Genomic DNA, 15,160 nt, shown 5'->3' on the forward strand with positions numbered 1-15,160 from the left:
GAAAGTATTACTGGGAACAAAATACAAAAATAGGATGGGATATATTATCTGAGTAATTAGTTGATGGAAGTTGACATCTATATATTTAACTTATAAATTGGCAATCTTATTAAATATAAGCAAACCTATTATCTTTGAATGTAAATATCAATGCTACACTGCCAAATAGTTCAAATTAAGTTTATTTTAAACATAAGTGATTAGGTTGATTAGAATTGTTTCAGTTGAAAAAACTCATCTTTACAGTCTTACAAGAACAAAAAATATAAGAATTGTTAGAAACAATAAGATTTAACGAATATGTAGACATAGTCAAAAATAGTACTATAGGTAATCACACAGACACACAAATAACACACAATAATTTAACCTAACTAGTAGTTAGATATTAATAACTACGTAAATTTTAGTAACAAAAACATTCTTATTGTAACCTTTAAATGTCAAATAGTCACTATGTAATTAACAATTTAAAAAACAATTTAAAACTATTATTTTTGTGTATAGTAGTAATGAATTTTGATTCAAAAATGAATTTTTTCCTATCATTGGCTAGTTATATTCATAAAAAAAAGGAATTAGAAGGCAAGATTACCAGAGTGGGTTTACATGATTCCTATTTGAAAGTGAAAACTAAATATTTAAACTTTATGTGTCTGACTTTTCTAATCAAAAGAAATCACACATTTTAAAAATCCTTCATCTATTTATCATCTATTTATTCATTTATTTATCATAGGGGCCACCTGAGTAAATTATTTTACATCATGCAGTAAGTCTGCAGTAATGACTTCTTAAGAGTTACCACACCAAACATGTCCAACTTAAATTTTTATAGAATGACACAAGCATTTGAATTTATTAAAATTATTGAATTTATTAAACAGATCATGTGAAGTAACAGAGTCCAAAACATATATTCTACAACCTGTCAAAAAGGATACACTTTAAGAATGAAAATAGAGGAGGGCAAAAAGAAGGTATTACCTGAATCTGGTTTCCAGGCCATAGATTTAGTCTTGAAGTTCCAAAAGTCTCTATTTAAATCTGTTACTAAAGTCTGTTCTGTTTATATCACTACCTTCACCAAAAGCATTTCTTCAACAGTCATCAAAAAAGCACTGAAGCCATTAGCTTATACTGGTTAGCAATCTATCAGCAAATCCAATAGTTAATTTAGTTAATTGCATAGGCTACATCAAGCACATGCAAGAAAGTTGCCATCATTAAAATTAAATTTGGATCTAAAGATAGCAGATGGGCTTAGTGAATGGAAGATGACAGAAATATCTTCATAAAATGAAGGAGGTTTTAAAAAAATTTTTTTAAAAGAAGGAAGTTATGGGAAAAAGATACTCAAAAGGGGAAAGTTTGTTATATTTTATTATTTGTAGAGTCATATAATATGTGCCATTTTTTTTGGGCAATAGTCCTCAGTGCAGTATTCATTCCATAAATCATTTGCTAGATCATATGCAAGGGTTACTTTGAAAAAATGTCATTAAAAATCTTTACTAGTGAATGACTGATCTGATTTTAACATAACTATCAAAATACACAAACACACATAGCATACACACACATACTAGCTTGGTAGAGAAATCTTTGTCCTCAAGACAGTAGTGAAAATTCTAAATAAGTTTTGTTTTGAACAGAACATTTTTTGTTCATATTATCATAAATGGGAGAATATTTCCTCCTTCAAATCTTTGATAATATCAATAAAAATATCTTGTGCATACTCTATTCCCAGACATGCAATGCAATGTGCTTTAAGGCAAAAAATAAGGAAAGCTTAAAATGATTAAGTTTGTAATTGATATTTCATTTTCTTTATAGGGTTATTGGCAAAGGTTTGCGATCCTTACCAGACTCTTAGAACTAGGATGTACGTTAATTTAGAGCAAATTTGAGACTTTAAAGCTTCTGTTTTATATAATGGTTTTATAGATATAACTACCCAATTTTAGGTGTTTCTAAATAAATTTTGTCTGTAATTTTTAACTCAGCCTTTATGAAAATTACAACCCTTAAGAGTGATCCTAAAACTTAGAAAACAAGCAATACAATTGAACAAAGAATATCTCATCTTAAATAACTTCAAATGTCAAAAAAATTAGGGGAGAAAACACCTAACAAATTCCTTTGAAAACCAGGGATCTTATTTACATAATTTTTAAAAATAGAAATAAGAAATTAGCAACATGCATATAAAAAATAAAAAAAAAAAAGAAAGTAAACAAAAAAGAAAAGCCAAAAGAAAGGAAGTTAGTGTAGCTGGGCCAGACTTACATGCTGCCTATCTTAGAAGGGAAGCCAGATGGGGGAGGGAGCTCTTTTTCCCTAGCAGAAGTACCACTTGTCTCTGTATTCATTCCAATCTCTTGCCCTTCTGCAACAGGTGTAAGAGGGCCAGGCAAGGAGGCATCTCCTGTACTAGTGTCTGAAGCTAGTTCACTGCTATCTGCATACAGCAATTCCATTTGAGTGGTGGTTCTCCTTCGGGCCTAGTCAGAGAATGGAAGGAAAAGCAATCAGGAGCAAACTTTTGCAGAGAGGATTAGGGAAAAGAGATTTAATATTAGTTTGAAATAGGTAAAAACATTTAGCATGTCATTTCCTAGCAAGTGTGTCAAACATAGCATGTAAGATAGTGACAAGCCAGAGCTATAGCCAGATAAGACCTTTAAATGCCATAGTAATAGCCAACATTTATATTGTATTTATTGTATGCCAAACATTGTTCAAACACTTTATTATATTAGCATGTACTACCATTATCAAAATTCACAAATGAGGAAACTAAGGCACAGAGAAAGTAATTTACCCAAAGTCTCACAACTAGCAAGTGGCAAAGTCAGATTCGAAGACAAGCAACTTGTCACCAATATGACTGTGCTACCCTGCCACTCGTGGCCAGCTCCCTCAACAAAGAATTTTTGTAAAAAAGAAAGAAGAAAGAAATGAAACCAAAAGTTAACTGCAGGTAAGCTCAACTAAATTCTGATTTTTCTTATGTTTAAATCCTTTATTTAATATCATTTTTAGTTTTAAATTTTATTTTGATATCACTTTTTAAATCTGCTTCTTAGTTGTGACTTTGTTTTCCTGATGCCTTAGCTGTGTTTTAACATGCCTGCTAGATAATTCAACACCAGCCTGCACCAGCTGTTGGTGGCACAGTAAGGTAGGGGAAGGTTATTTTCCTAGAATCTAAACTCACTATATACATTCCTTTCCTTACTCTTGAAAACTGACTACGCTGTTGTTGCTCAGTTGTTATTATCACTAAGATATTAAAGGATAATCACAGTGTTTACCAGATGATAAGCCTCTAAAGAGCTAACTAACACACTTGTTTTATTCAACTTTATATCCCCTGTACTTAGCATAATGCTGGTACATACCTATTTAACGTAAAGAGTCCATTTTACTCTTTCAGTGATAAAAAAATATATGATATGAGATCCTTCCAGGTATCTTTGCAGATCAAAAGTAGCAACTCAGAAAATTTCTGAGAAAAGTAAGCCCTCCAACCAGTTTTTTATATCATCAGTTCTCGTCACTGCCACTAGTCCAAGGCAGAAAGGAATCATTTCCTTAGGAATTCCTAATCACATCAGTTGCTTCAAGAGATGACCGTTAGGGCCACACTTCACACCTCTCTCTGGCATCCCAGCAGGGTATGAATAAGTAGACTCTCATAGGGCCTGAAAGACTTTCAGGACCATAATAGATTCCCTCCTCAAATTAAGATGGGATCCAAACCATACTAGGATGTTTTCGTTGAGTTTGGGTAACTTCTGCTTAGCCACTTAGAATAATAAAATACCAACCACATGTTGCCAAGCCAGTAGTTCAAGGATCATACATACAGTCTGGATATGTTTTTTGATTGGCTTGACCAGTGTTTTAAAGATCAGGAAATCCTACATAAAAATCTTTATTTACAGCTTCTTTGAAAACAAACAGAAGACCTAATAATCTCAGGCCTATACTCCTTGTGGCAAATATGAGCAAGAGCTAAGTGGTGGTTATTTGCTTAGATGAAGCATGTCCTGTCCAGGTAATCACAATGACCCCTCTTCATTATTCTATAGCCAAATTACTACAGCCAAAATACTCATTTACAGTACCTATTCACTATGGGCCTTCAATTTGTCCTAATCCATATGCACAAGGTTATTCTTTCCAGTTCTGATTCTTTCCATTCATTTAACAAATATTTACTAAGCACTACTAGGTTTTTAAACATCTTAAGATGGTTAGTTAATTCATCTATTATCAAATGCTATTCAATCTGAAACAGACCATGTGTATCTTACGCATTTAACAGCATGTGTCACCAATGTTTTTCTAACAAATATGCATTATAGCCTCACTAATTTTTAATATACCATGATGATTAAGAGTTGGCTTATTATTCAAACCTCCTCAGGATACTAATTTAACAAAATAAATATGAAACACTTAAGAACATACTAGAATGTTACAATTTCAAAAGTTTCCTGCCAATTTACAAATTTTGCAAATTCATGTTGTATGCCACTATAGGATCTACAATATCTCTTACTGTTAGGAAATTTAGGTGACTTTAATAAATTAGCATATAACTTCCTTAATGGGTGATAAAACTTTTAGGAAAAATTTGGAAAAAAAAAAAAAAAAGAATTGATCTCCACAATTATATCTTTTCCAGGGAAAAAGTACAATAATGCAGTAAAACACAAGTTCCACAAAGCAGAAATGTTTCAATATAATTTTTTTTTCAAAGGAGAATATGATATAGAACTAAATTTCTTACACATGGGAGCTCTGTTAAAGCATGCCAATTTATTAACTTACTAAGGGTCTGAAGTCTTTTGTTTATTTGTTTATTGAGCCAGACAGGAGGCTCAATCTCACAACTCTGAGATCATGACCTGAGCCAAAATCGAGTTGGATGCTTAATCAACTGAGCCACCCAGGTGGCCCTGAAATCTGTGTTTAATAGTGATAACAAAAACAGTGGGAAAGGGTGCTTACCTGCTATTTTCAATTCTCCTTACCTTGCTTTTAGGTTTCACTTCACCACAAAGTTTCATAAGATCTGAAGATAGCGTGCTATACACAAATAAGTAATTAATCACAGATTAAAAGGGAAGTTATTATAGAAAACTGTATGTCTTCTATGTTTATAACTATAGAAAACACCTTATATATTTATGGGGAAGAAAAGACAACATTTAAAAACAAAATGAACTAATTGAAAAATAATTCATTTTTTTCCTTAAATATCTTGGTATTTTTATTTTAAAATTTGTGGTGGAAAAAAAAAATTGTGGTGGTTAAGTATGACTTAGTTTGGTTTCCATAATATTGTTTTTCATGTTATTCACTTAGCCATAAAATTCAAATTAGTTGATGGTAATTTTTTGAAGGAGCAAGATAAAAGTAATTAAAATATTACAGAAACAAGTAAAATCTATTAAATTTCTAAAGGCTCTCTTACCTTCCTTCTGATCCTGGGCTGTTTAAAGGTGCTTCTTCATCAGTACTATCCTCTACACTTTCTAAAAAAAAAAAAAAAAAAAGTGTCCGAAACTGAAGTATTACCCACATGTCAAAATTTGAATGACTGCAATCCCTATGCCATAATTAATATCATCAGCCCAACATCTCAATATGGGCAGTTTGGTTTTAGTAACTGAATCCAAATAGAAATGGAGAAAAATATTTCTAAGAAACCCCTCTGATTATGTGTCCTAAAATGAGAAAAAGTATTCAAAGTAAGAAAATCACAAGTTCAGATCATAAAACACAGAAGAACAACATTCACAGGATGGAAATGAGATCATGTATTTATCAGAGTATGGATAATTTTATCTATTTTTCAGAGTATGTATTTATCCCATGTCATTCAAATATATGAAAAAAGAGTAGTGTACAAGATTAAAGTAGATGCTGCATGAGCTCCCTTTGATGTACTAAGCCAAATTCAAAAACTATGTAAGTATAAACATACTTGCTGTATTTTAATCAGTATGCCAACTTACTTAGGTATCTTCCTTTTTTATTTTTGTTTCTAAGTAAAGAGTAAGAGTGTGTGCATGTGTAAAGGTATTTAGAAGTTACACATCAGCATGCAGCTCACTCACAGGTACATAAAAGACAAAAACAATAGATTTGCATGCAATGGTTTTATAAATAAATACAAGTAAATTACCACTATTTCAGAATAACTGTAACAGAGGAGTAAAAAAAGAGGAGGAAAAGCAAACAAGTAAACTAGTAGGAAGTCTGTAAATCAAACAGCCACCAAAAGTAAATTATTTAAAATGTCAGTGAGCCCCTAACATAGGGCAGGTTTTTAAAACATACACATGTTATTATAAAACAAATCCACAAAAGTAAAGACAGTATAAATGACATCTATTAATGAAAAATATTTATGATTCATTCCCTTTTAACTTTTTATTTTATACATGTGGATCGCAGACAACTAATTCCTTTCTCTGATGCTCTCTTTCTTCGCAGCAAAGGGAGCCTACCTAGGACCCATACAAAGGGAATTTATTTTCTGAAGTGAAGAAAACAATGGTCTTGAAGGCAATGTGTATCTCAAAGCCCACCACTAGAGGGAGGCTCGACAACTTGTTCACGGACAGGATAACTGAGGGCTAAGGTGACTTGACAATACTGAACATGAGATTATAGAGAAATGAGAAACTAGTCTTTATTTTCACATATATAAAAATGGGCTAAGAATGGCTAGTATTTTTCTTATAGAGACCAGTTAGTATGAAACCAGTTAGTATGTTAAACATCATGTGAGTGCTTAGTAAAAACTCCTGCTAATACATGTATACATAATTAGGAATTATGGTTTGACATAACCAACCTGGCAAAAGGATAGAAGCCCCCACCCAGAAAGTCATCAAATCAGACTCCTCTCCAGGACTGAGCTTAATCTGAGCACCACAGTCACTACTATACTGTTAACTCTGAGAATATACATCTAGCCCACTACCAGCTTCCTTTTTTAACACAGAATTAAAGCTAAAGGCAGAGACTTGCAACTCCTGAATACCTTAAAGTCCATTTTTATTTAGTGTAAAGTTGTACAGTCTTACTTCACTGGAAGTTAACCAGGTATTTTTAAGTCTTTAAGTTATTTTTTTAAGTCATTAAAATAAAGTGTATACAAAGAGTTAACATAGAAGCCCAAAGACCACTATCCTTAAAAAGGCCTGCTTGCAAAGTGGGACTTTGTCTGGCATCTGGAAATTTGATTCTCAGAGCGTCTCCTGTCATTAGTTAACTTATGAAGGTATGAATGGTTGTGCCTAGACCATAGAATAACATGGTCTATGCTAAACTTCTGCTTTCCTTCTGGAGTCTTGAATCCTGGTACATACTATGTAGATGGCACCTACGTGACCAGTCCCCAGGAAAAGGAGTCTAAGCTTCCTCAGGTTCTAAGTGTCTAATGAACTTGCCTGGGCATAAACGTTGTACACATGCTGCTGCATTTTCCTTCCAGAGGGAAAGGATCATTCTATCTCCCACAGAAGGGAGAGAGCATAAGGAAAACCGGACATGGATTCCTCCAGACTACATCTGTGGGATTTTTTTACCCTTGTGATCCAGCTGTGCATCCTTCTTACACTGTTCTCATGAACTCTTGCTATGAATACAATCATATGCTGAGCCCCATAGCAAGTCTCCAAAGATAGGTATGATCTTAGGGACTCTAACATAGGGAAAAAGAAGAGGATAATAAAGATTATCTTCAAGGGCTACCAAAAGCACACACATATTAGCAAGGCCCACCTTCTAGCCTTATGTTCCATCGTTCTATGCCATGTGCTTGTTGCTGAGGGCACCAACCATGCACACAACATTGTGGCTAAGTCTCTGTGTTTTAATTTGGTCATTGCCTGGAGTGACTCTTCTCTGTTCCCTTTCCACCTTGTCTTTTGCCTAGATAACTCTTTTTCTTCTTTTGTGTTCCAGCTCAAATGTCACCTCCTCCAAAAAGCTTTTATCAACTCCTCCATTCTTGTTGGGTGGCAGCACTCAGTGTTCCTATAACTCCCTGTATACATTTCAATCACTGCCCTCACTGAATGTATCATACTCTGTTCACAGTCTCTCACCCTCAGCAAGGCATCAAGTCAATGAGGGAAAGATTTTAGGTCTTATTTGAATCCTAGCACTCATCCTAACGCTTGAGGTAAAATAGGAGTTAAGTACAGTTCTCTAGCTTTTGCAGCTCTAACTTCCATTTTGTTTCTCCTTCCCTGTTTTTCCTCCAAGCACCTCTGGGCTAGATTATGGCCCCCGTCTCTAGTGCAGATTTCAGCCATAGAGACACAGGCTAGCTCAGCTGAATGGGTTTCCACTCTCTGCTTCTGACCCTTTTTCAGCCGTAGATAAATGAAAGTTGTTTGAAGGTTGTGAAAAAGTAGCACCACCCATCAAATTAGCAGTTTAATATCTTTTGCACAAAAGGATATCAAGAAGGACATTTGCACTTTCTACCAAGTTAAAAGAGACAGTAGACTTAAATAAGAATTCACTTATTACTATAGGTTGGGCCACAAAGAAAAAAAACAAGGAGCAGGAGAGGGAGGAGAGAGAAGAAGAAGAGAAGAAACATGCCTGAGAACACATGGAAAGTTAAAAAAATTCTAGTTATACTCCAGGAACTTGGGCAGTCTTGGTCAGGATATAACCAATCCTACTTTTTCTACCTGTACTTGTTATAGCATGAGTAGATTAAAAGTAGTGGCCTTTCCACACATGTATTATACAATTGATCTCAAGGAAATACTATGTTGAGATTAACATGTGGTATAAACATCCAAAAAAATCAAATAGCTCATGTATTTTATTTGTGTAACATCTTATTTAAAACTAATTCAGATGTATAGATTATATTTATTCTAATGACACATACAGGTAAGTACATTTACTCTTTCAGTTATAGTCCTTTCCTTTACTTAAAAGCATTTTTTTTTAAAGATTTTATTTATTCATTCATGAGAGACAGACAGAGAGAGAGAGAGAGAGAGAGAGAGAGAAAGGCAGAGACACAAGCAGAGGGAGAAGCAGGCTCCACGCAGGGAGCCTGACATGGGACTCAATCCCGGGACTCCAGGATCATGCCCTGGTCTGAAGGCAGGCGCTAAACCACTGAGCCACCAGGGATCCCCTACTCATCAGCATTTTAAAAACTTTTGGCAGCTGTGTACTTAGAATCAGATAAGATTTTGAAATAATTTTAATTAAATAAAAACCGCTCCAAAATAATCATTTAGAAAAATCTCAAGTAATAAAATTGCCCTGATACTCCTGGTCCTTCATGTGTATAATCACTAAGAGGAGCAGAGATATTATTAATGGGTGGGTATAATTCATGTAAATGTTACAGTGGCAAGAGAAAAAGGTTGAAAATTTCAATACTTGGTGATCTCTAAAGCCCATTCTAATCTAAAAATATTATAATTATAAATACTGTTTCAGTCTATTCATATAAAATATCTGAAGAATTTTATTTAATTTATAAAAAAATATGTTTTGAATTTTATAAAAATTAAGAATAGCTGAGAATCTAGCAAATATATACTGAAGACAAATATATACCCAAGATATATGCTAAGGAAAGTTAATTATGAGGTTAAAACAACAGATGTAAGTTAACAGATATATTTAAAAACTAAAAAGAAATGTATACTCCATTTTTTCCTACAAGAAAAGAGAAAGAAGGGCTTATGAAACTGGAGCCACAGCTGGAGGTCAATAAATAAAAGAGAAAATTAACTAAAGCCTACTTCTTTAAATATCTAATAGTTTTAAAATAGGAAGGACAAAAGACTTAGTATGTTTGTGGTCACGGATATATTTCAAAAAAGATCATGCAAAAACCAGTTGACTGCCAATAAAAACTTTAAACATAAGATGTACCACAATTAGTGTACATGAACAATTAGTAATTCATGCAGCTGTAGGGTACACAGAAAGCTAAACATACTTACCTAAAGGTACGCTATCTAGATCTGTGTAAATAACAGCAAAAAGGAAACAAAAAGCAATACTCCAATCAAAACAGATCCAATGTTAAGAACTCCCACATAAAACAAGATTATGTACCATTTATAAGATACATAGAATAGATGCCATAGAAAACATTTATTATTTTTCAAGGCAGTTAGATATGCAGAGTAAAGTAATGAAACTTGGTTAATATTTTAAATAACCAATTCAGAAGCTTAGTTGATCCACAAAAACTAATTGCTTAATAAGGTTAAATAAGCCTTTTTAAGTTGATAATCATTTGTTGGAATGACAATAATTACATCCCCCAAATTTATACATGCAAATTAAAGAAAGAATAATTATTACATAAGTAAATACAGCATCTATTCAGTCAAGCAATAGGGGAAAGAGATATAGTATAGCATTCTCAAAGAGCAAAGCTACCATGCAATTCATTTAACTGATATTTAGTCCAAATTACCTTGCAAAGCATGGCCTAGTAAAGCATCTAGCTCAGGATTTAATTCTGCTTTCTCTTTCAACATATGGAATAGAAGCTGGTTTTGTGTAGCACTGGTTATTTCAGTTTGTTTAAGCCGACCTTCAAGTACTTTAATTTGAGCCTCTTTCTGAGCAGCCTGAAGACCCTGTAATGACACCAAAACAGAAGACCCTGTAATGACACCAAAACATACTACTACTACTAATAATAACAATAACAATTGTCTTAGATCATACAAAACAGATTCTATTACATAAAGATCTGTATCAAAACGCAAATGTATATGACATATGGAATTTAGCATCAGATAGACCTTGATTAATTGAAGCTCCTCCACTTACTAGTCTGGTGACTTTGAGCATATTACCTTATCTTCTTGATTCAGTTTCCTTGTATGCAAAACGATATGAATAACACCTACTTCCTAGCACATTGTAAAGAGTAAGTGGGAGAACATGAAATAAAGGGTCTAGCACAGTCCCAAAGTGGTAAAAAAAAAAAAAAAAAAAAAAAAAAAGGTGAGTCAGGAATCATTACCACCTTTAACATTTAGGTGTAAGTTTTTTATAGTTGACAGGTTAATGCATTTACAAAGAGGAGAGAAGTGATACTGTATTTTTTCCTTTCCAATTCTTTTTGAGTTTTAAAGAATCAATATTAAACCAAAGCTATGATATCAAATTTGTCTAACCCCAAGAGGTTTTTCTTTTCATTTTCCTTTGTTAAAGCAAAAGATGAATTATTTCTTAAGTTGTTTATCTGTTGTAATACACAAGTACAATGGATGACAAACTAACAGAATTGAGCTAAATAATGCTGACTTTTCTTAACTCTAAAGAAAGATAAAAGAATGCATTTCAATTTATAAAAAAGTCTTACTTATTACAAAAGAAAGGGTCACTGGAGAAAGATAAACAAAATGAACTAATCAAAATAGGTTTTCAATAACAGTATAGTTTAATCATACCTTATTGATACCCATTGACAAGAAGTGATCTAGCAGGTATCGGGCTTCTGTAAGTGTGCAAGCATTAATGACTGCAGTAACATCCAATGTTTCTCCTTCTTCCTATATCAAACCAACATATGATGAACATTACTTTGAGCCAAATGTGTTCAGAGGCAAAAGCCTATTATTTCATTATTTATTTGGTAGCACTGGGTTAGTTTTATTAACTAAACTTATTGTTTCTTGAAAATGTAAAATAAGATCTCTACTCCAGGAAACATCTGGGCTCTTTGAAAAGAAAAAAACATACTTGAGCAGTTAAGAATTCACGGTGGATTAATAAATTGTATACATTTTTAGACATTTTTTATTTTAAATAATATTGCAAATCAATGAAGAAATCTGGAGAGCAGGCAGGGAGTGATATCCATGTAAAACCTAAGAATCGATTAAACCAATAAAAATTGATATAATTGATATAAAAATTCAACTGATCTAAAAATTCAAAGTGCTTTTAATGATAAAGATGAAAATATCTTCCTTAAGCCATTAACTATTTTTTTAAACATACAAACCTTTGCTTCTTCCATCTGCATGATGTTGGCTTGACAATCAGAAATACTGTCATTGATGTAATCTATATTAGCAGTTAATGATTCCATCTCCTCGTTGATGTTAATCACATTTTTATCTCCTTCTTCACTCTCCTTGACTATCTTTTCTCGTCTTTTTGAAAGTTTCTCTCGTCTTTTTGTGAGTTCTTCCCGTTGCTATTGAGAAAACAGATTGGATTTTAAGAAATATTATTCATCCAGAACCTTAAGAACTTTATGCTAAGTGAAATAAGTGAGTCACAGAAGTACAAATATTGTAAGATTCCATTTATGTGAGGTATCTAAAATAGTCAAATTCATAGATGTACTAAGTAAAATGGTGGTTGCCAGGTACTGGGGGGAGGGACGATAAGGGGGTGCTGTTCAATGGGTATGAAGTTTCAGCTACACAAGATGAACACATTCTAGAAGTCTGCTGTACAACACTGTGCCTACAGTTAACAACACTGTGCTGTACACTTAAAAATGTGTTAAGAGGGTCAATCCCACGCTGTCTGTTCTTACCACAATTAAAACAAAGCAAAACAAAAAAATGAAATGATGTTTTATCTATTCAATGACACACAATGTAATCAAAACTCACAAAAAAAAAAAGAAAAAAATTGTTAAGTATTAATTCACCCAGAGTTCAAATTCAGAAAACTAAAATTAAAAGCCAGAGAGGAAGAGCATATCTACATTCTATTTTCCACACCTTGAGGAGTCTATTCATATCCGCCTCCATATTGGAAATAGTCATTTTCTGCATGATGATGTCTGTGACTCTGCGCTCAAGAAGCTGCCACTTCATGCGAGCTGTCTTAGAAGTAAATACTCGGCCAGTCAATCCTTTCCTCTGATATTTTTTTCTATAATCATATAAAAACAGTAAAAACAGACAAGCATAATTACTCATGTGCTTATTTGATTATACACTGCCAAATAACGAGCTGTTTTTCGTTGAAGTCCAACGTTTAGTAATAATGCCACAAAGATTATGTCAGAAGGAATAGAAGAATTGTACTGACCTGGTTCCATTTGTTGTGGGTGTTGGTAAGGCCTGGACTCTTGCCACAGGAATTCTCATTTTCTGCTGGGCTCCTGCCCTTGATACATCTGCTTCTACAGCAGCTGCAGTGGAACCCATGTCCTGAACAGGGGTATCAGATGAGCTCAGCTTTCGAGTGACTTTCCCAGCCACTCTATCTGACATGGGCCTCACTTGCCTACGAAGAGCTGTAACCTGAAAGAGCAAGAGAAACTGACTCATTCTCTTAGTTTACAGAAATAGATCATTTACCTCAAAGCCAGACGTTTCCTCCAAATCATTAACTTGCCTCTTCAGTTTTGCGACGAAGAACCACTTCTTGGTTTCTTTTTTGGGCCTCCAGAAGTCTAAGTTGATGCTATAAAACAATAATGAGTAAGTTGAAACGGTAAACTGAAAGATACAATGCTTTCTACTCCTGCATTAACCTATTCCACCATCCCATCGGGAACTAATAGTTCTTAGCAGAATCTGAGCTAACAACAACTTTGCATCCATTACTACAGATGAGGATATTTTATTCCAATAAACAAAAATGCATACTGATACATTTTCTAAAAAACGAAGTTATCTCTGTGACATACTTTTATTGAAGAAATGCTATATAGGGATCCCTGGGTGGCTCAGTGGTTGAGCGTCTGCCTTTGGCTCAGGTCGTGATCCCGGAGTCCTGGGATTGAGTCCTAAAACAGGTTCCCCACAGGGAGCCTGCTTCTCCCTCTGCCTATGTCTCTGCCTCTCTTTCTGTGTCTCTCATGAATAAATAAATAAATTCTTAAAAAAAAAAGAAAGCAAAACAAATGCTATATCATGCTTACTATACACAAGTGCTTTTCTAAATGCTTTATAAATATTTATCATTTTATTTTTGCTAGACATTTTGTTTTGCTAGCTGAGGCATGAACAGGAAAAAACACAGCTTAGAATATTTTCAAGAAAGTCACTTTACAATATATACAGTAATTATTAACTGTTGCAAATATAGGGAAAACATCTATTAATTGTATTAACACTTTATAATAACTTCAAAAATATTATGTTGGGTAAAGTAAATGAACAATAAAACAGTCAGTATTGCCTACCAATTTGCTTCTAGGTACTTTATATGATAAGAAAAATTAATTATAAATTCCTTTAAGCCATTTTATAAGACTATAATTGAGAAAGAATTTTGGACTGAAAAAGAACAGAGATCCTAGTTCTACTTCTGTCATTTATTCAACTCTGTGATCTTGGGCAAAGCTTAGGAATTGGGCTTAATCAAAAATATCTCTTCTGAGACTTAAATTCTGAGATATACCAAATAACCCTTTATATTTTGTATCACTAATTTAAATAGATCATTCATCTCATGTTTATGTATATTCCTATGTCATCAGATCAGAATTCTGGTAGAAAGAGACCATCTTATTACTGTCATAATCTTCATTGCCTACAACAATGACGGACATAGAGGCAAAGTCAACAAATCTTTTTAAATGAATAAACTACCAAAAATTAAAATTAATACGCAGTTTGAAACTTGTTACTACTACATTAAGTTTTCTTATTCTAAGTCAAATGTCAAGTTCATTTATATTCTTTGTATGGTGTAATACGAATATACAAAGGGTTCAAAGATGAATATGACAAGAAACAAGTTAGAAATATGTACACAGGGATCCCTGGGTGGCGCAGTGGTTTAGCGCCTGCCTTTGCCTCAGGGCGCGATCCTGGAGACCCAGGATCGAATCCCATGTCGGGCTCCCGGTGCATGGAGCCTGCTTCTCCCTCTGCCTATGTCTCTGCCTCTCTCTCTCTCTCTCTCTCTGTGTGACTATCATTAATAAATAAAAATTAAAAAAAAAAGAAATATGTACACAAAGCAGTAAGTAAAAGCACCAAGGAGTCTGAATGTTATCTTTGAATGTAATTAGCCAGCCTTACATCTTTATAATAGAATAATATATCATATATGATCCTATGTTGTGGAATAAGATTAAAAAGTTCCATCCCAGGAGTGAGTTTTTCAATATTGGCCTCTATATCTTAAATGAATTAGTTATAAA

The 15,160-nt window shown here is 33.6% G+C and overlaps 1 protein-coding gene across 16 annotated transcripts in view; it reads right to left on the bottom strand.

Moving 5' to 3' along the window:
- The window catches only part of KIF21A (kinesin family member 21A), a 147,646-nt gene that overhangs the window by 24,712 nt on the left and 107,774 nt on the right, over positions 1–15,160 (bottom strand). For 11 of the 16 annotated variants that reach the window (XM_041735850.1, XM_041735848.1, XM_041735861.1 and 8 more), the window contains 10 exons: positions 13,402–13,470; positions 13,093–13,307; positions 12,780–12,933; positions 12,047–12,241; positions 11,490–11,591; positions 10,502–10,667; positions 10,020–10,040; positions 5,492–5,552; positions 5,049–5,103; positions 2,293–2,507 (listed from right to left, as the gene is read on the bottom strand). In XM_041735850.1, the coding sequence (XP_041591784.1) occupies positions 2,293–2,507; positions 5,049–5,103; positions 5,492–5,552; positions 10,020–10,040; positions 10,502–10,667; positions 11,490–11,591; positions 12,047–12,241; positions 12,780–12,933; positions 13,093–13,307; positions 13,402–13,470 (1,253 nt within the window). The remainder of the gene's footprint in view (positions 1–2,292; positions 2,508–5,048; positions 5,104–5,491; positions 5,553–10,019; positions 10,041–10,501; positions 10,668–11,489; positions 11,592–12,046; positions 12,242–12,779; positions 12,934–13,092; positions 13,308–13,401; positions 13,471–15,160) is intronic. The other 5 variants (XM_041735851.1, XM_041735864.1, XM_041735856.1 and 2 more) reach the window with 1 other exon arrangement.

The sequence above is a fragment of the Vulpes lagopus genome, chromosome 21 (genome assembly GCF_018345385.1).
Source record: "Vulpes lagopus strain Blue_001 chromosome 21, ASM1834538v1, whole genome shotgun sequence".
NCBI classification, from domain to species: domain Eukaryota; kingdom Metazoa; phylum Chordata; class Mammalia; order Carnivora; family Canidae; genus Vulpes; species Vulpes lagopus.